Raw genomic sequence first — 21,462 nt, forward strand, 5'->3', positions numbered from 1 at the left:
GTTTTGCTACTTTTCAGTCATCACAAACTGATATAGAAGGTAAAGATGTACACAGGAGAAGTAACTGTAAAAAACTTCTTAATGAAGTGCATTCTTGCTTTATTCGGGCTGTGAACAAAATCTTCTTCTGAACTCGGAGCAAGAAATACTTAATTGTTGTTTGAGAGGATTTGTTTTAAGATACAAATTCAAACAATTTAACACAATCAGCTAAATAAAATATGTGAGATCTGAAATGTGGGGTTGCTGCAAGTTAAAACAAAAAGTGTTGCACTTCTTAATGGCTTTCACTTAAAAAGAAAGTACACTGTGTCACTTGCAAATGATTTCACATGCTACTAATTGGCAAGATTACACTACTTGTTAAAGACATGCCAGAAGTTCTATTTTTACATTACATCTATCAACCAAGAGCCTGAGTCATTACCATAGGAACAAGACGAATCTGCTCAGTGTGTATCTCCAACGATCTGCTGAGAATGTATATGTATTTATATTCCATTCAATTGCACAGCGCAGTAAAAAAAAAATATTATCATATCAGTGGTGTCTTCATGCTTTCCCATTAAAGGACAATTAAGCAGAATATATTTAAAATATATTATTATAGTTTTCGTAATGTCCATGTGTGATGTACTCACACTGTGCCCAGTAGATTAAGATCTATGTGGTTCATACAATAAACTGTGTTAATTCAACACAGTATGGATCCACTTGTAATGAAGACCATGTTCAGAACTTCCTCCTTCCTCGTTAGCAATCACGGGTTAAAGTTTGATACTGAAGTTGCTTGTTTTGGCACACAGATAAACAGAGAGGATTGTAAGGATGTTGCTAATTATCTAAGTACATCTGGAGATAAATGTTCTGTGATACAGTGATGCTGAGAAAGAAGAAAAGTTTCCCCGACAGGACAATAAAGTATGAACGGTAAGGAAGGACCTTTAGGTAAAAATTATGTAGTTTCATTATTTAATTTTTACTTTCAATAGCCTTATGCTTTTCTTAAAAGTACGCTCTTTCTCTGTAATAATTTGAGGCATTTTCTGAAATGGGTACCTTCTCAAGTTTAACATCTATTTCCACCATTCCAACTCTCAAAAAGTGGATACCTTTAACTTCCATGAGATCACATTTGTCCATTTTTGTTACACATCCTTTGGCATTTTGAGGTCTAGTTACCTACCACCAACTATGGTATGTATATCTGCTTGAAATAACAGATGCAACATGACACAAAATCAATTTATTTATTAAATGTAAACAAAAGAAAATAAGTTGTTTGGCTTTAGACTGAATCCAGGTTATGGAGAGAAAAAGTATTGAGTTTAAAGTTTAGAAATCATTTTTAACAAAATGACTCCCTGTAATGTGAACGTGTTGCTAGTACTGCTCATCCTACTGAGAATCAACACCTAAACAACCGTTCCGTAAAGCTTTCTGTTCATTGTTTTTGTTTGCTGGATGATCTGGTTAAGTCATTAAAAAAAAGCAGCCACAAATAACATTACATGCCAACTTCAAAAGGGCTAAAAGAAGCTAATGTAGAGAATGTAGAAACTTCAAACTTCCCAACACAGGTGAAAGTTTGCCTTCTTTTGCATACAACTTGCAAAATCAACAGAGGTTTAATCTCAGGGTGAGATTTTCTTGGATTCATAGATATTACTGGGGGCAATTTGCTCATTATTTCTGGGATAGAAACCAGCCTGTGGTTCACTGCAAGCTAAAAAGAAAACACTTTATCACACAGACAAACACATTAAACCGCAAAGCACAGAGCTATAAAACAAGAGAAGAGGGCTGATTCTTTACAATAAAAGCAACTGGAAACAAATGTCAGACCATGATGCAGAAATATCCCTGTACAACATCTGAAAAGCACATTTTGTGCAGCTGAAGATCAATAAACATTGAAGCAGAGGCTATTACTGTGTGCCTTAGAAAAACATTAGGATGCCCTGAAAGCACCTAATCCCAACTTTTGAGATGATGTGCAATGTAACCAACTTTGATAAATAATTTTAATAATGACGTATTAAGCCAAAACATGAATATTAACCATATTTGTAAAACAAACACGCTTTGACTATCAATTATCAATGCAATTCCTCCAGTTTTCACACTGTAGTGACATACCAAGAGGAGAAGATGCTCCAGGAAAGCAGAATATGATTAACTTTGATTCATGTCTTTGTATAATGTACTGTATGGTGAAGCAATTAAGTAATCTTTTATCTCTGAAGTTAATGGAAATACTTGAATGTTTCCAAAGCAAAAGGACAATGGGCAATTACTGCGTTTAAAAAAAATAAAATGTCACTTATCTATCAGTGGCAAAACCAAATCTGAGTTTTTCTTCCAACATGGTATGCTAGGTATTGTTCCACATTCATCTACATAGTCTCTGAGCTGTATTGTGCTGTGATAATGAGATATTAGGTCATATCTCATTAAGATAAAGGGAGAAAAATGTCTCTTGGGGTCAGAGGGTAATCCCTGGTTATTGTGTCCTGGCCATAGTGCCAGGCAATTAAGCAAGAGAAAATGAGGACCTGAAGAGCACTGTGAGCTTATTAAAATCCTGAGGTTGGTATTAGGTAGAAATATGGGTAGTATGGAGGGAATAGGGTGTCATAGAAAAGCAGCCATTAAAGTATGAAACAGCCTTTTGTGGGATATTTTAGATAGTTTTTCAGGGTTGGTTTGCTCCACTTGTTTTTCATCTCAACACTGAGCCATAAAGTGAAACACAAGGAGATGAATGGTAATGCTAATGCAGGATGTATAAAAATGTAATACTTCAAGGCTTCAAACTTCAGGTATTTATTCCTGCATCAAGAAAAAAAAAAAACAGATGCCATCTTTGCAATGAGGCCAATTCCTTTGCGCATACAGAAACAAACCAGTGCATGCGCCTCATGCCAGAACTGAACCACCAACTTGATACTTGCCAGCACCATCCTCTGACCAATTATGATGTATTATGAGAGGTATTTGGCTATCAGAGAAGCCAGCAGATCTGCCCTGTCTCGATGAGTTGCAACATTTCCAGGCACACACAGGCCATTGATTAGAGAGGCTCAACTCACAGCCTGCAGTCTATCAGCGCTCAGGGACCGGTAATCAATTCTCTAATGCCGTTTGAGCCTATTCACTGCAGCTATGATCCACTCCTCACTGTGCAGATACACATACACACGCCCACGTGCACGGATATATGTGGATGTAGCCCAGTCCGCAACCAAGCACACACCAAATATAACCCAGATGGCCATCGTAAAAGCAGAGGACAACTCCCAAATATTAACTTACCAAGTGTAGCAGTGATAGGGCACTGTCATCTAATGGCATTATCAAAATGAGTGCAGCTCTCCTGAGGCAGACTCTGGTTCCTGATTACCTAGCAGTGGTGGACCCTGTTCGTGGCCAAATCTGATCAGCATAGCACCAGATGCACGCATCGCCGGTCAGGAACTCAGCCTCGAGGCCCCTTATCTCTACCAACAGACTGTTGGTTCTTTATGGGCAATGATGTCCTCTTAGGAATTAATCTGATTGGGCTCTGGTGGAAGATTATGTTGGAGTAAAACTGCTGAAAGGAAAGGTGGGGCACCAACTTCCTTTCTGTACTACATAGATCAGATGGAATTACGCTGTGAGACCTTGTACAAAATCAGGAGAGAGAGAGTGCTGAATCTCTGAATGTTCGCTTCAGGCAGGCCATCTGCTGAAATTGACTGACCAGCGCTAACTTACAGCAGAATATGGTCTCTAAGAAACTTTATAAACAAGACCATTGAGACACTCACACAGGAACACTGCAAACACACCTGACAGAAGTGCATTGTGCTTCTGCTGTAACCAATAAGGTGTCTCATGATAACACTATAAACTAATTATGTATTAATTATATATATTATATATTTAATTAATAAAAATGTTTCTGTAAATAATGCACATTGATGTTTATGTCTGTGCTAATTAACATTGCAAAAAAAAAAAGAAAAATTGAGAGGAAATGGGGGAACATTTGTGTGCGCTGCTCTTGGATTTTTTGTGCAATAACCCTGTCAAAACCACAAACCAAGAGAATGCCAGGTGTAGTGTTGACCAATGAAATGATCCCCGCCTCCTTGTGGAGCGTTCGGTAGGGGCGGTTGCTCTGTAACCAGGTTCATCCACTTCTGCCCTCCATGGCTTTATTAAATGGACTTCCTTTGCTTTCTTTACGACTTTTGAAATAAAGGACATTTAATGTGGCTATACTTTTTACAATAATAGCTACATATAATAGTAGCCGTAACGCACACCGGCCTCCCGTTGATATGCTAGAGGAGAAAACGACATCACCTTCATGACTCAGGAGTGGGAGTCTAATGGATCCCCAAAGTCAAGGAGCTCAAATAAGTTTTTTTATTTTAAATGTGCTATTTTTTTTTCTTCAAATTGTATTGATGAAGTCAGATTTGCATCAATGATAATATGCTTGCCTTCCAAGTGTTGTACATTACATAAACACAGTTGCTAGGCAACTAACAACAAAATGGACACTGTAGTGTTTCTTTTATTTTCTTTTATTTCTTCTATTTATTCCAATTTATTCCAATCTCAGTTAATGCTACAGCATGATCACTGGAGATTGAGATACACATTTAGCTACTCATAATTTCTCTGGGTTTGACTGCCCTGCGAGTCATCTGCGAGTCGGCAGTTAAGGTTTAGGACCAAAATACATTTCTGATCTGCTGCTACATTATGAACCACCCAGACCTCTCAGGTCATCTGGGACAGGTCTGCTTCTTGTCCCCAGAGTAAAAACTAGCAGCGTTCAGTTTTTTTATGCTCCACATATCTGGAACAAAATCCCAGAAAACTGCAGGTCTGCCACAACTCTGAGTTCTTTTAAATCACACCTGAAGACTTTTCTGTTTGCCGCTGCCTTTTATTAAACCAAATTTGAGGGTTAATATTTTACACTGCACTGTAACATTTATTCTCTTGTTTTATCTGTATTATTCCCTTCTAGCTTCTTTTTATTTCCAAATTTAACACTTTTTAATTGTTTTTATATGTCTTTTTACTTGTGTTGCTTTTATATTCTGTTTTGATGCCTTTTATGTTCTATGTAAAGCACTTGCCTTGTTGTTGAAATGTGCTATATAAATAAACTTGCCTTGCCTTAATAGTGTCTGTGATGCACCTTTTTCTTCAAGGATTTCCTCAGCTTTATCAGTAACAGACCCCGTGTTGTTCAACTGGAAAGCTGAAAGTTAATGTCTGTAATATAACTAGTAAACATGTAACTGATTTAATTGTAGATATGTAGATATGGTACCTGCAAGTGGGGACGTGTTTCCCATATTTACAATATATGAGACCTTTCTGATAGAGCGGACTTTGAATAAAAGGATATATAACCGCCCATAAGGGACGCTCTAAGAGGTAAAGTGAATGCGCCACAAGGAGGTAGGGATCATTTGACTGGTCAACACTACACTTGGCATTTTATTGGTTGGAGAAATTTGACAGGGTTATTGCACAAAAAATCCGAGAGCAGACATTTCACAAATTTGGTGTTACACATTTAGTGTGACACTTATTTTCATTGGAGATTGGATTAGGCCTTTAACTAAACACACATTTCCATTAAAAAATCCATGAGAGAATAACACTTACTTTGGTGTCTGGGTGTCATCCAAGCGGTTCCCCAGCTGGAACTCATGGGATTTGCTGCGGTGCAGTGCGGTGAAGCCCGGCAGCAGATGGATGAGCTTGCGGCTTGGCGGAGGAGGCGTTCCTGGGGCCTTCACTTTGTTCCTTCGCCGCATAGGGGGAGTGCCAGGAGGTGTCATGGTGTTGACCACCAAGGGAGTCCGAGGAGGCGTGTGGCCAAAATGCCTCTGGCGGGGTGATGGGGGCAGGGAGCGATGACCAGAGTCCAAGGGAGGGAAGAGCCCTGTGGCGGGGCTGTCGACAGTGAGTCGATCGGCGTACAAAGGGGGGGCCAGGGCCTGGGGGCTGTGGCACATGTGCTGGTTGTACTTGGACTGGACTTTGGGGCTTTGGGAGAGCTGGAACCGGATCCATTGACTGGCCTCTGGCTGGCACACCGGAGTGTTTTCTTTACCCGACTCAGAGGTGGGCCACTGGATGGACCAGTCCTGCTTTGCCTGGCTCCCTGTCAAATGAGAACAGAGATACAGACTGATTTAAACACCAAAGATTGCAACATACTGCATAAAATGTATGTTAAAGAGTCAATTCACCCAAATTTAAAAAAAGGTAGATTGTCTGAATCCTTTTACAAAACCATGCAGATAGTTTTATTTGCCCAGGTTTTGAGATTTCTCTTATTTATCTTTCTGCCACCACCTCATTACAGTGAAAGTGAATGGAATTGTATTTGTGGTGCTCACAACACTGAAATATCACATTCAGAACAATTCAATGACAACTTGTCTCTCCAGAAACAATGTCCAGGTTACTCTGGATAATCCACAGACCTTGCTGTGAAACTATTTTCATCTGAACTACTTTCTACAGAAGAAATAGTCCTTCTGTTAGAAATAGAAATCTGTTAAAACTGAGTTCTTGTGGAAAAGATGTTTCAGTCGAATTTAAAATATTTGTTTGATATTTCATTGTAGATACACTTTATTTCATATCTTAAAACCTGGGCAAATAAAACCAAAACTTGTCTGCATGTGTAGATACCACTTAGGGTAAGAGAGATTTTTTTTTCACAATTTGGGTGAAAATTTAGTAATATGGTGTTATCAAGTTAAAGTAAATTGGTTCTCGCCATGCACTTAGTACTAAAACATCTATTAGCTTTATATCTTGATTGCAGCAGTTAGTAATCTTGGCAGCAGGCGGACATTCAGGACCAGCAAATATGCTCAATTTGAGTAATGAAAAATTAACTTTGCTGTTATTTGATGCAAATGTATTAGTATTGCAGTAGTATTCAAATATGCTGATGTGGAGCGGATTAAGCATGAATGGATTGAGCAAGAGAATGAGAGAAATGGAGGAGTGCGCTAAAACAGAAGAGCAAAGCTGCATGAGTCATAACACAAGCCGACTTCTGCCGAAACGAAACTTTTAGTTGAATGAGAAAGAAAGAACAAGAGAGGCGAAAAGCTTGAACATAAGCAGCCAAAATCAGTGTTTTTGAGCTCAGACGACAATACTTTACCTCCGTTACTGTGCAATTTATCCTCCTCAAGTTGTTCTTCAGAAAGAAACAAAAGAAGAATGTTTTTATTGATGTGGCAGAGACACGGCTGAAATAGTTTGAAATATTCTACTTGTCTTTCCATTTGCAGTTATGCATAGCCAAAAGGCTGTTCAGCAAAAAATATATATAATGTTGGTGGAATCGATCCTGGGTAGCAGCAGATGCAGTATCTCATGCATGACTGAGTCTGGGCAAAAATGACCCCACAGTCTTCAAAACTGCTACTGACTGTCAAGCTGCCATATATGCAAATTTCTGTCAACAACCCTGCACTTTTTCTCTTTTTTTTTTCTCCTTGTTCATGTGTCATTATTTTTCCTCCTTGTGACATTGTCTCTAAGGAACTATAAGCATCAAAAACACAAACTTCAAACACAAAATCAACACCAGCAACATCAAATGAACCACGAAAAACATAACCCGTAATAGGTCCCGGTGGAATTTCTAAACTTGGGGGGGAAAAAAAGCCAACAGCTTTTTCCACTTTGTAATGTTATAAAGAAAGGGCCGCAAGGAACGAAGAAGACGGTTGCAACATCACAGGGGACGTAATATATGAGAATTTCCAAGGGTCTCATTTTCTTTTTTCAAATATTTTTAATAAACTTGACTGGAGGTTCTTAAATTTATTGTTAAAGACTCCAAAAAAAGCACACATCATGTTGAAAGTCTGCAGGTTTTCATTTGCCAGGGGTTGAGTTTGGTGCAAACAAAACACTGCAAAATGTTTTATTTTAACAAAAGTACAAGTGTATTGAGTTTCCTGATAAGTGTAATTGTAACAGTTGCTAATACAGCCACAAATAAATGCAGTTCTCTGTGTCCTGTTTGAGTAATTAAAAGCAAAGACTAAAATGTATGTTTAAGAAAGCAAAATGAGCCCTATGGTGCACTGATGCTTTCACTATGAATTGAGTAAAGAAAAGTGAAAGGAGTGATTTCAGGCATTCACATACAGTAGTAAAGTCCTGTTTTTTGCATAGACAATGTTAGGTGACTGGCTGTTAGAGCACTTCAAGGCTTAGATGTGCATAAAACTCTGATGTTGAATCATCAGTACAAAAGATAAGCAGCCCTTCTAGAAAATATCTAGTTCATTGATAAAAAAAGTGAAAGATATGACTGTGTACAAAGAAACATAAGGAGAAAAGGCCAATTCAGTAAGAAACATCCAATCACCCAGCTTGAAATTAAATTGCACGCACTGCTAATGCCTTACAGGATAAAAACACATTTCATTGTTATATTACTATGTAATGTAAAAAAAAAGGTTGCTTACAGAGAATAGACCTTTTCCACAGCACATATTCACATGTCATACCAGGAAAAGCACAGGTGTTACTAACAACATGAATCATGGCTGCAATCCATTTGCTTGTGCATGTTTCAGGGCACTCGTATTGTGGCACTGCAGTTCCCTTCAGCTCTAAGGAGCATTTTAGTGTCTTTTAGTTCATTTTTTAGATTTTATGGCCCTCAACTTTACTATTTCGGTTCAGTCTCACTACTCTCACTAACCTCTGGTAAATCCACTATACCACCTGCCCAGAACCAAACGGCAGACAAAGTTAGCGACTTACTGGTGGACACAATGGAGCATTTAGCAGCTAAAAAGCCAAGTACCTTCCTCAGGTGAAGGAGACCAAAACAGAGTTAAAGTTTCATAAATATTGGACTTAAATTTGTCAAGTGACCAGAAATACAATTTCAAATGATTTCAACTATATTACTGTATGTCTTTTAAGTGCGCAAACAGGCAAATGTTCGCGAACGTTTGTCATACTACCATAACCTAAAATGGAAATAAAATGGCGTCTTTCACTGCCCCAAGTGGACATTAAATCACTTCACTTTGATCAATTTTGAATGAATTTAGTAGGAGATGGTGGTGTTTTGATCCACATTACTTTAAATCACTTCACTTTGATCAATTTTGAATGAATCAAGTAGGAGGTGGTGGTGTTTTGATCCCACTTACAGCAACAAAACCTTCTGAATTTGCCACAACACAACTTTATACCTAAAGGCTTCTTCTCCAAAGCAACAGCTGCTGAGGCTCTTGGGTATTGTAGCATTTAAAGACACAATACACGATTTCTCAGAAACACAGTTAAAACTGATGACCCCAACATGATATTGTTAAATTATCCAGCAGTTACCACGTTGAGGGACATTGATAGATAAGATATCTTATACCTCTAGAACAAGAAGCTACTTTCATTTGGCAAATGTATAGTTTGACTTACATTATGATACATTACACAAACAGGAGCAAACGTATGATAAAGGCTGTTGAAACTTAGTTCCTGCTCTGTGGCTGAAGTTTTCTCATCAGTAAATGTGATGTTGTCTTTGGTTGGCATGGAAACCTGCTGGTTTTCAGCACTACATGGCACATGTTTATCTATTCCCTGCGCATAAAAGTTAATGGGAAAAGTGAAAATCTGACATGGTAAACACGAGAGATTGATTTTGAAGACATGCAGTCTTATTAACACTATTTGCTGTCATTTTTAATATTGACTCATGTTCCAGAAATACAGATCACATTTGCAAGTATTGATTAGTCTCATGAATATAGGCCTACACCCTATTAACAGCACACAGCTGTAATTCACACCTATGGAGATTAGCCAGTTGGGTCCTCTTGAGTCAAGCTGTTATTGGTGCTTTGGCCTCAGTGTGACTCTGTGAGGACCACACTTAAACTGTGCCTGTACCCACATTAAGAGGACCACATCTCAACCCTAAAAAAACCCCTTCAGAAAGAAATCAAGATGCAAAAAGGATGAGTGGCCCCAAAGAGCACTCTTCCACAAATGTAGGGAGAGGAGCCTCCTTTATTAGCATGAATAAAACCACAACAAGCCACTCAGACATTTAAAAGTTCAGCTCGATCCCACATGAACGAGTAAAACTAATCAATGGCCACTGGAGAGTTCACACCACCGAGCCTTGGATTGCAGATGGGAGGCAACAGAAAGCTGATTGCTTTTGATCAGGTCTAGAGGCGTTTAATACCTGACACACAAGATGCCAATTAGTACTGTCCATTTCAAAATTAGTACCTAGCTAAATCTAACAAGATGGGCTTTTTGATGTCGAGTTATCGCTTAAATTATTTAAAAAATACTAATTAAATTATGCATTTCGCTTTGGTAAATATATTCTTGCATGAGGCATCCTCACTTTAAAATGCTTTTGACAGCGCTTATCAAACTGATACCCAAGTGAAATGTCTGTGCAAGAGAAGCAATGAACTCGAATCACACTCATGAAACTGTTGCTTCAAGTAATGAGTCAATTCATCAAGAGCGCTAGTATCTTAGCAACAGCTTCAGCAAAATAGTAACAGGACTTGTCTTATGAATTTCTTGTTTCACATGATCTCACCTAAGCAAAAGCCTCAGGCAAACCAAAGACAACCCACTGCTAAATGAGAAATGAGACGAAGAACACAGACTGAGCATAAGTTAGTAAAATTTAAAGTATTTTTTTTTTTAGAAGTTGCTTTTCATGAGGAGTCCTGTTGTTTGTCATAACTTCTAGGAGCTAAAAGATGTTTCAACTGGGCAGAAGCTTGCTGATATGGGGATTCAGTATATTCAGTCATTTCCTGTAAAAGCATTCCTATTCCTATTTCTAGTCCAGTATACAACCCCCCATAAGATGGTTAATTGTAATTTTTACACTTGGACAGAGTCAGGCAAGCTGTTTTCCCCTGTTTCCAGTCTTTATGCTTTGATAAGCTAACCAACTGCTAGCTGAGAGTGGTGTTGATTAGTACTTATCACAGACAGAGGTAAAAAATCACTAATTAAGGTATAATTGAACATTTTGGACTGTGCACTTATTTTCTTTCTTGCGAAGAGGCAGAAAACCAGCATTGACACTGCTTAGAGACTGACATTTTTTATATTTCTGGTTTTGTATGGACTAAACAGACGAGATATAAAGTGTTAATTAGTGAGCTTCGAACATGTTGTAGATTGATTTTCGAGACAGAGCCATACTGTTGCTTCCTTCTTCCAGTTTTAACGCTAAGATAATGGCCTCCTAGCTCTAGCTCTCGCACTTAAAGTCACTCACCACTCAAAGATGTGTTCTGCTTATTATTTCTTCAGTTGGATGTTTGAGCTTCACTGAGCAGAATGACTTATGTGCAGAGTTTGATACTAGAAAGCTGTTTTAACAAGGTAATACGAATTCTTATTCAAAACAGAGTACTTTTATGTATCTTAAAACATGTCTGGAGGGGGAACTTGGTCTCAAATCTTACAAATATTAACATCAAATATTAATGACCGAATAAACAAAAGCTTAAAATCTTATTAGTATTACTTAGAGTTAAGACACTTTAACACTCTAATCTACACAAAACTATATAATCTACTCTATCGTGACTGTGTTTGTGTGATTAGATTGATTAGATTTGATTGACAGGAACCAAACAACCTTCCAACTGTGATCAGATTCGAATTCAAATGTTTCTAAATCCTAATTGGAGCAAAGAGAAAAAACAGACAAACAGTTACTTTTTATGTAAAATAACCAAATGTGTTAATGCAGGAACAAATCACTCATTAGTTAGAAGCTGACTGAGAAAATGTGTTTTCCGCTGTCTGTAACACAGACATGAGAGTGGTATCCATCCTCTTCTCTAACTCTAAATAAAGGTGAACAGAAAGGAAATAAACAAATTTACCAAAATGTCAAACTCTTCCTTTAATGAATCCTTGTAGATCAGTCTTTCTATCTGTGTATGAGCCAACACCGGACCGGCTTTATGCATAACTAGGTGTAATTTGGGAGCCACATCATCAATCTTCCACTCTCTTCTCCCCTCCCTGAATGACTCGCATCTCCACATCAATTGTCACGCCAAACAATGCACCTAGAGCATTTACAACTGATTGTCCTCAGCAGTGATTAATGCGAATAGCACACCCTAACACCATTAATGGGGCAATCTTAACATGCGGCGAGGCTTTGAGAAAGGCAGATAACAGCCTCATAATTGAACTAATTACCTCTAGATGTGTTGCCTCTTTGGACTAAATGGCAGTGAAATGCCACTGAGACAGTAGCTGGTCAATCTTACTGCCACTGTAAACAGGATTTGGTGAAAGGGCAATGGCTAAGCTCAATATATGCAGTGTGCCTTTTTAAACTTGACTCTTTTGAGTTGAGGGATTGTGGATATTCTTGCAGTGTAATCAGTAGGACTCAAAGTTAGACTCAGCTAATTAGTTAGCAGCCAATAAGGACCACCCAGGGGTCTTCAGGAAGATGGGTGCTGGGGGTTCGGTCAATGCTTCTTGTGGTCCTTCTCCTTCCCTGTCGCATCTGCTTCTCTCTTCTTGACGTTTCTTCTTCACCGCCTGTCGTCACCACTCCTTCCTCACCCTAATTTTCTCTCATGTTATGCCATGTCCCTCTTTCTCCGCCTCCCCCCCCTTGACTTTCCTTTCCTCTCCTCCTCCGATCTGCTTTCTCGCATATTCTATGCCTCCCTCTCCTCATCCTCTCCTCGTCTTTTTTTTTTTTTTTTCTTACTGATGGCATTTGAAGCCAATTAGGTGTTTATTTGCATGTGAAGCTGTCTCAAGGCTGAGCATGGGGACATTCCTCTAAGCTATCAAAGATTACAGAGGAAAGGCACCGAGGAGACCTGTCGTGCTAAGCAAAGATCAACACTATTAGCCTGATCAACAGAAGGACTCATATTCAAGAAATTCTCCATGTGAAAAAACGTTTGTATGAGTGTGTGAGCCTGTGCGTGCGTGTGGACTTGTCTAGAGGGGCGGGCTGGATAATGTGTGTATATTGCGGCACAAAGGACCGACCGGCTGCCTCCGAATTGTATGACTCATCCTCATTGCAACTCGTGGACTGCAATCCCAAGAGCCTGTAGTGAAAAATTCTATTAACTTGCATTAGTTTCCTTCCTCCACCATTACACCACAGAGAAACATGCACTCACTTAGGATGCTCTCTGTTTCTCTGGTTATGTGATGTATAAACTGCCTAGACTGTAAAATATATGAATGTCTGCCAATTACATAATTCCTGATGACTCACAAACTGGAACAACATATTTTCTTTGAAAAAGCATGAGCATAATCTGTAATCCTTCTTTCTGCTCTCATTCATAATGGTTGAATATATTAGTACTTTAGCAACAACCTCCAGATTTTTTTTAGAGAAAAATGTAACATATAGTATAAAGACTCCAGATGTAAGAACATCCTCCGCTTCTTGCTTAGCAGTGTTTAAGTGCTAAATGCTCTCATGGGGCTCTGTAACCCCTCAGAAACACATATAATTTCTCTACTCAAGCAAATCTACAGCACCCATACAGGTACACGCACAGATGTGCAAACAGCAATGCTTCGAAGCTATGACACATCTCCCTCTCCAAACTCCATCATCTGGGCAAGAATATGAAGAACAGTCCCGCACGCCCTGTATTTCTCTCAGCTGAAAGTGCCTCTCACCGCTCTGTGTGGTGGTGGTGGTGGTGTTGCTGTGGTGCATTCCCACATCTCCAGCCAGCCCCCCTGTTAGAGAGCCCATTAGTGGCTCTGTGTGGCCAGACCCTGCCTTTGGAGAGTCAGAAAAGAGGCAGGGAGGTAGAGAGGGGTGTACAGATGAGGCGATGGGAGTGAAGAAGAGTAAAGAGAGGCAGAAATGATAATGATAAACAATAAGCAGGGAGGATAGGAAGAAAAGAGACAGAAAGAGAGGAAACAGGAAACGATGAGGACAGGCATTCATGGCTGATTTATGAAGAGCAGCTGATGTTAGATTTTTATAGCAGTTTCTAGTCTAGACTAAGATGTGACCCTACTATAAAAAAACTGTGCTTTACCTACAGTACTAAGTTTTTTTTTCCAGAGCTTTCAGTTGAAGTGGCTTAACTGTCATCACCTGAACAAAGTACGGCACTTCAGTCATGTGATAACAGGTGGTTGTACATGGAAAGGAGATTGTTTTTCTTTTAAAGATAGTCTTTGGTTCCATCATTCTCAGATCGCCCACTGACTCCCGGTCGATGACTTTGATGCCTTCCGGTGTTGATTCAGTCTCTTATCCAGGATCTTTGTTTTCCCCACGGCTGTCATGTGTGATCAGGTGTTTGCTTTATCTTCAGGGTGTGCAAGTCGAGAGCTTAAGGTGTTGAAAGGTTTGCTGTAAGTGCTGACTGATCTGAAGGTTAGGAGAGGCGAAACTTGAACACTAGATATTGTGATAGCCCAGACATGACAGGAAGTCCTAATGGGATCCTCCTGGTTGTCCCTGTGTCCATTCTGATCTTAAAAGGATCAGAATGGACAGAGTCTGTCCTAACACAATAGTAAGGTGCCCAAATGAACACTGTTTTTTTTCTTGCTGTAATCATTTGTCCTGTTCATAACGGCCATTAAGAGTTCCCTTCACAATGCACTTTCAATGTAAGCGATAGGAGACAAAATCCTGTCCTCCTCGTGTGCAAAAATGTATTTGAAAGTTTATTTGAAGCTAACATGAGTCTTCAGCCGTCCAAATTAAATCAATTCAATAGCCTTCAAAGTTAACTCCACTGCAGCTAAACAGGAAAACAATGTCCATCAAGACACAGAGATTTTTTTTTTACTAAAATGACTGTAACTGTGGCAGATATCCACTTCATTTGACTAACTCAGATGGCTGAATCTCCATATTATCTTCAGATAAGCCTTTAAATAATTTTTTGCTCCAATCAAGGGCTGTGAATTTGTCTCCCATCACTTACACTATAAGCACATTTGGAAAGGCCAGCATGAACAGGAGAAAGTTTCAGTGTTCATATGGGCACCTGAGAATTGATTTAGGACAGACTTGAAAAGTCATGAACCTATCCTTAAAGTTTGTGCGGTATTTCTCTCCCTTCTCATCATCCACTCTCTGTGCCAGATCAAAACCAGTAAAAAGACAGGGAAGGGGTTGAAGTCAACCAGGAGTCAGTGGAGACAGGGACTGAGCTATCTCCATGACAACTCAGTAAACTCCATCCACTGAAGAAGCTACAGAAAAAGCTAGTAGGTGGACATTAAAGTAAGATCTTATTATGTCAAACCACTGTTTCCGAGGCCAAGAATGAACTTTCGCACTCAGCAATCATATAACTGTTAGAAATTAAATGTCAAGTCTGAGATGTTAAAAGCATAATGCAGCCCTGTTAAACAGCTGGAAAGTGGTAAAAAAAAGGAGCTGGTTGGCAACTAAATCTATTGTACCTGTACTGTATCTATTTCAGGCTGGTGGTGAGAGAGGGCAGTGAGGTCAGATGTGGGGTTAAATAGAAGAAGACAATTACCAGATGGACGAATCTCTTCCATCCCCACCTATTGTGGTTAGATTCATGTGCTATAATTGTAGAAAGCTGGTCAGGGCTGGTCTGGGACACTTGGACTGACTGGCATGCAACAAAGATCAAGAATGAACTTTCACGCTCTTTCACGGATTGTCACATCTACTTTATTCTACTTTACTTCTGCACATTTGCATTTGTGGTCAGTCTGAATTGAGGCATTTCTTTAGAGAGATTACTTCTTTTTCTCAGTCTCTCAGTTTTAACAGTTTCCCCACATGACTGATATAAGATTTGTTGTCATTTCACATTTTAATTTTGCACATGAGGTCCAGATTGGAATAATAGGCACTCGTCCTGATTAGAAAAATATATACTACGTCAGATGCAAGAGACAAGAATTTGAATTTTTTTTTTTTTGTTCAGCTGCGATGTGAACACAGCCAAAGTCCTAGACAGTGATGGCAAAAGAGAGCTGGTCTCCAGAGACGCCTGAAGGCTGACTGGTCTGAACCCAGCTGGACTGAGGCATGGGCGGCTGGGACCGCCTGACGGACTCTGCCAGGGGACGCCTGCCTGCCTGCCTGCCTGTCTTTCTGTACAACATCTGCCTCTGTCCCCAATCAAACCGATGAGACAGAAAGATAGGAAGGAAGTTCGAGAAGCACACAGGAAGCCGAGCAACTCAAGCAAACAGACTGACATACCAGCAGAGTGACCAACAGAGTATTTTGAGAGGACAGCTAAGTATCTGCAGCCTCATAAAGAGCCTGGTTTTAAGACTTTGTTTTAAACAAAAAAGCCTGAATGTCTAGTAAATCTTAATTCATTACAATACAAAAATTTTGAAGAACAGCCAAGTTAAAACTCCTCTAATAAAACCCTCTTTTAATAAAGCACAGGTTTGTTGAGGGAACATTGAAGAAAAACTACTCATCAATTTAATTTGCTTAATTATTCAGCAGTGGCTTCTGTCTGAAAGGACATCTGTTACAGAACAGAGTGTGTCTGTGTAAGTGTGTGAGTGTGTGTGTGTTTGAGTGGGAGTAGAGGAGAAACAGATATGTTATCAAACGGATTTATAAAAGGTTGTTACTAAACCTAACGACACAGTTTTAGTGATGCTCTACTGCCCCCTTGTGGTAATCTTGTATCATTGCAAAAGCTGTACTCTCAAAGACTTGACAACAAAGTGTGGTCTGTGATGCCCCCTGGTGTGCAACCATGGAACAAAAAAATAAATAAATGCACTTACAGCATCACAACAGTGTTAAGCTTAGCAAAAGTGACCATCTTTGAATTCATTCTTCAGGAAATGTGTAGGAAAAGGAAAGGTTATACACTGTGAGAAAGATGTGTCTACAATCAACAAAAACACAACATTGGTGGATTTAACACAACTTGATTCCATAAACCATCAAAAATTAAATTTCAGTTTGCCATCAAACATCACCTGAGCCAATAAAGCAATGATAGCCTCAACATCAGTCTCATCACTGCATTATTTGCACATATTTCAGCCTTTACCTTTAATTAGATTGATATGTATATTTTACAACATTCTTCCACCACAGCTACAGAAACACTAAATCTAAAAAAAGTCTTTGTGGCTCGACATGTTTCACATGAATAAGGACAACTTTTAAAAACCTGACATAGGAATTCATTTACAGTCTCCTTCTGTAGTATGTGGAAGCCTTTATTGGCTTTATGATATTATAGAGAGACCATGTTTCTAACAAGAGGTTAGAATCTGTTCCTAATGTATTTATTTAGTCAGAGATGAGTGTGCAGGTAAAGGATTTAGACACACCAGCCATCAGAGCAGATAACCTGGCAAACATGGGGTTAAATACAAGGTTTTGAAAGCTTTTTGTTTCCAGAATTTAAAAAAATTAGAATATGATAAAGCTTTACTTCATTTTAGTCCAAATAATAAATGACTGTAATGGAGTATTAATGAATTTGTAATTTACTTCACAAACCAGTTTCTGTGTAACTGGGCCTCATCACACCAGTGTTAACTACAACTGGGTCTTTACGAATGAGAATTAGCATTAAATTGTGATGTTTAAGGATTCATATGAAACACCTGTTCTGGTTTTGCTTCTTCTTAATGTAACACAATAAATATGTGTTAACATAAACACAAAGTGTGTTGTTGTCAGCATCTCTAATCCATATGGTGATGCTGGTTAATATATAGACATGAAATGCAAAAAGTGCACTCAAGACAAAAAAAATAGCTAACTTGAGCTGACTTTTCTATGCAGCACATAGTTTTCACGTGAGCCATTAGTGATTTTGTTTTTATATCATCACAGTGACGCCTGACTTCACAACAGAGAAACTCATTTATAGTTTAAGAATAAAGCGATCACAGTGGCTGATCATACAAAGGAAACAGTGCCACCTACAGCGGCTCAATCTAACAGAAATTCCAGTGTAGTACTGGGACCACTATTTTTAATACGTGATTTCTTGGAGGGAAATTAAAAACATGGTGACTACAGAAAATCATGAAAAATATCATGATGTTCTGACTGAAATTAGAAATTCAGTTTTTCATTTTGGTTACATTCTTTGAATTTTTGCCCTCCGACATAAAAAAATACATCCAGTCAAACATTTTCGGGCCTTGTTTTTGTAGTCCAGATATAAACACATAAATAAAGATATGGTACACATAAAATAACATCTAACAGAGGTATTAGTGTAAATTTATGGATTATATTCTTGTGACTCTGCTTTGCTTTCAGCAGGATGGGACACACCTGGACCCGGTGTGCTCCATGTATAGTATAAAGCCGGAGAGGTTGCCAGTTCAGACTCTCTCTTTTCTCCCCTACACACTCCTGCATTGTTTAGTTATTTTTCTTTGCTCCACCGTACAACACTCATACAGCATACACTCACTCATCCACCACCTACATTTCTAATCCTACAGACTCCTACAGACCCACCGATTTGTTATTTTGGCTTGTTTTGAGTACTTCGTTTTAAATAAATTTACTTTTAATGTATGGAATACCTGTGTGACTTTCCTTTTTTGCCACAGTCTAGTGCGGCGCTGTGACAAATGAGGGGCTCGTCTTAACAGTTTTTGGAGTTAATTGGTAATTTTGTTTGGTTTGGTTAAAGATATTACCTCTTATTGCAAGTAGACTTCATTGTTTGCAGTGTTTTCAGTGAGTTGTAGTAACATGGTTTCACTGTTTTTCTCTCTCTCACGGTCTTCATGAGCAGAGTTTGACGATTGTGACTGAAGTGCATAATCATTGGTATTGGTCTCTGGTCCGCCGGTACCATGTCCAGAGTTTGCAATAGTTTGTGAATGAGATTGTAGAAGTGCGCTGAAGGGAGTCACTCTAAACAGATATAATCAGTTGCATTAAGTATAGTGAGCCAGTGTCTTGTATAGTTGTGTTGACGCTTGGAATATTAGTTGTGGGTGTTTGATGAAAGGAGAGGTTGGTTTGTTTCACCAGATTGCATGTACTCTAGTGATTTTTGAGGCGCGTAGCAGGTAGTACCGGCTGTCAGGTGCACATTCAAAGCGGGTTGTTGGAGCTTACGCCCTGATTAGGCTGTAGGACAGGTTCCCTTTAGAATTTGTTTGGGGGGAATTTTTAGTAAACATATTAATCTGAACACTAATAATCTCTATTCAGTGTATGTAATTCTTTATACATCCCATCTCACCCACCGTATAGCAGTATCTCACATATGTTGTGCAACATTAACATATTATTGATTTAATATTGAGCTTATATTTATTATATTTTCATAATTAATAAAATTAGGTTAAATTTGTTGCTTTATCTGGTTTCTCATCCCTGTCAATTTCTTTTTTTTAAGGTTAAACTCTTTATAAATAAATATAAATCCCCCGACATAATCAAAAGCAGCCACTCCTGCTCTGCATCTCATCTCATCATATATATCATCCCTCACTACAAATCTCATTTTCTGCATTCATGTTTCACATGTTATAGAATCATCAGCATGATAATGAGGTAATTGCTCTGTCGGTCATTCTGGCTACAGAAGGATGTAAACAAGCATCCTACTCCTGCTTTTTTTCATTGTACAAACAGAATATTTGTGAGTTTTAAATAACCACTCTGGCTTTGGCTCATTAACTACAAATTGTAAATATTTTACATCACTTCAAACCATTTTTCAAGCAGTACTGTTGGATTTTAGTTTGATTTCATTCTGTCTAAGCAGACATTGATTTTGATGCATTTCAGCTTGTGATGAAATATTATGTAATATATCCAGTGGTGGAAAGTAACTAAGTACATTTACACAAGTAGTGTACTTAAGTACAACTTTAAGTTACTTGTACTTTACTTAAGTATTTCCGTCTGATGCTACTTTATATTTCCATTACACTACATTTCAGAGGGAAATATTGTACTTTGTACTACACTACATTTATTTGACAGTTTTAGTTTAGATTTTACATAAAATTATATATTTTAATACTTAAACTGTTGTGTAAATTGTCGCTTTTATTTTCTTTTTAAAAAATGTGTTATCTTTGTGTCTTTGTGTGAAAGGTGTTACACAAAACACAAAGTGTACACTTATATATAATATAATATGATGCAGTACTATTACTATGAATCTACACAAAGTATCTGTGAAATGCTTTCACATGTATTTGTTAATGATAGAAACAAACAATATAATATATTATAATAATATAACACACTCTGGATGATGAGTATTTTTACTTTAAGTACATTTTTCTCATAATACTTCTGTACTTTTACAGTAACATTTTCAATTCAGAAGTTTTACTTGTAATTGAGTATTTTTAGATGACAGTATTTCTACTTTTACTTAAGTAAAGGATCTGAGTACTTCATCCATCAAAGAATATATCACAGTTAGACTCACCTTATTTGTTTTTCTAAGTAACATTATTGTGTGTGATACATACAATTGTACTTGGGGCATTCAACAATGCTCAAAAGTCTGAGATTTAAAGAATGTAAAAAATTAATAAGCTATCGTGAGGAAATCAGACATGAAGGACAAGCAATATGCAAAAAAACAAACAAACAAACAACCTTTTTATGAAAAAGATTATGTGACTTTGTTTGTCTTTAACATTAAACAAGTTGCAGTTCAGCAGGTGATTGTCAAGTTTCAAATGTCATCCAAGTATCCTTGAATGCACCAGAAGGAAGTTTCCACATTATTTTCTACTTTGAACTGAATTACCCCACATTAACGCAACTTTGGTGAAAATAAAGATTTTTTTTAATTATATTGAATATCATGGATTATACACCGAAAACAATTTACATTAGATTTCCACATCATTGTGAAATGAACTGAAATCAATGGCAGCCTAGAAAACTGTCAACATAAATGTGAGGTATATATTATTATATATTCATTTAATAAGATGAAACTACCAGAATGGGTCTAAAATTTTGTACCAAACATCTACTTTGGTGCCTCTCTCATTTACATATTGCATCATATTAAATGCTGCAATTAATTTTCACACAGTATGAAAAACAGCTTTCACTGAGCAAAATCATCACCGACAATAAATGTGAAATTTTATTTTGTTTTTGTCAAATATGTTATCTTATTACATTATCCCCCACTTATAGTCAATCACCCAACACCCACAGGAGGAAATGGAGCTCCCTGCTGTCAGGAAATCCCTCGAAAACACAGCTTCTTACACACTTTATTAGTACGTTCATATTCATCAATTATTTTAATAAAAACATGGTCTGTTAACTTGCATAACATATCATTTCAAGCTCCTTTCCAAACTGAATTTCGAATAATTGGAGAAATATAATTTACGCTAAGACACTAAATGGTGATTACTCAAAAGGACACAAGTATTTTCATT

At 38.0% G+C, this 21,462-nt stretch overlaps 1 protein-coding gene across 1 annotated transcript in view; it reads right to left on the reverse strand.

Moving 5' to 3' along the window:
* ksr2 (kinase suppressor of ras 2) overlaps positions 1 to 21,462 on the reverse strand; it is a 107,375-nt gene that overhangs the window by 68,722 nt on the left and 17,191 nt on the right. The window contains exons 4-5 of the mRNA XM_067570388.1: positions 7,202 to 7,237; positions 5,680 to 6,181 (exon numbers count right to left, since the gene is read on the reverse strand). Of these exons, the coding sequence (XP_067426489.1) occupies positions 5,680 to 6,181; positions 7,202 to 7,237 (538 nt within the window). The remainder of the gene's footprint in view (positions 1 to 5,679; positions 6,182 to 7,201; positions 7,238 to 21,462) is intronic.

The sequence above is a fragment of the Thunnus thynnus genome, chromosome 2 (assembly GCF_963924715.1).
Source record: "Thunnus thynnus chromosome 2, fThuThy2.1, whole genome shotgun sequence".
In the NCBI taxonomy this organism is placed as follows: domain Eukaryota; kingdom Metazoa; phylum Chordata; class Actinopteri; order Scombriformes; family Scombridae; genus Thunnus; species Thunnus thynnus.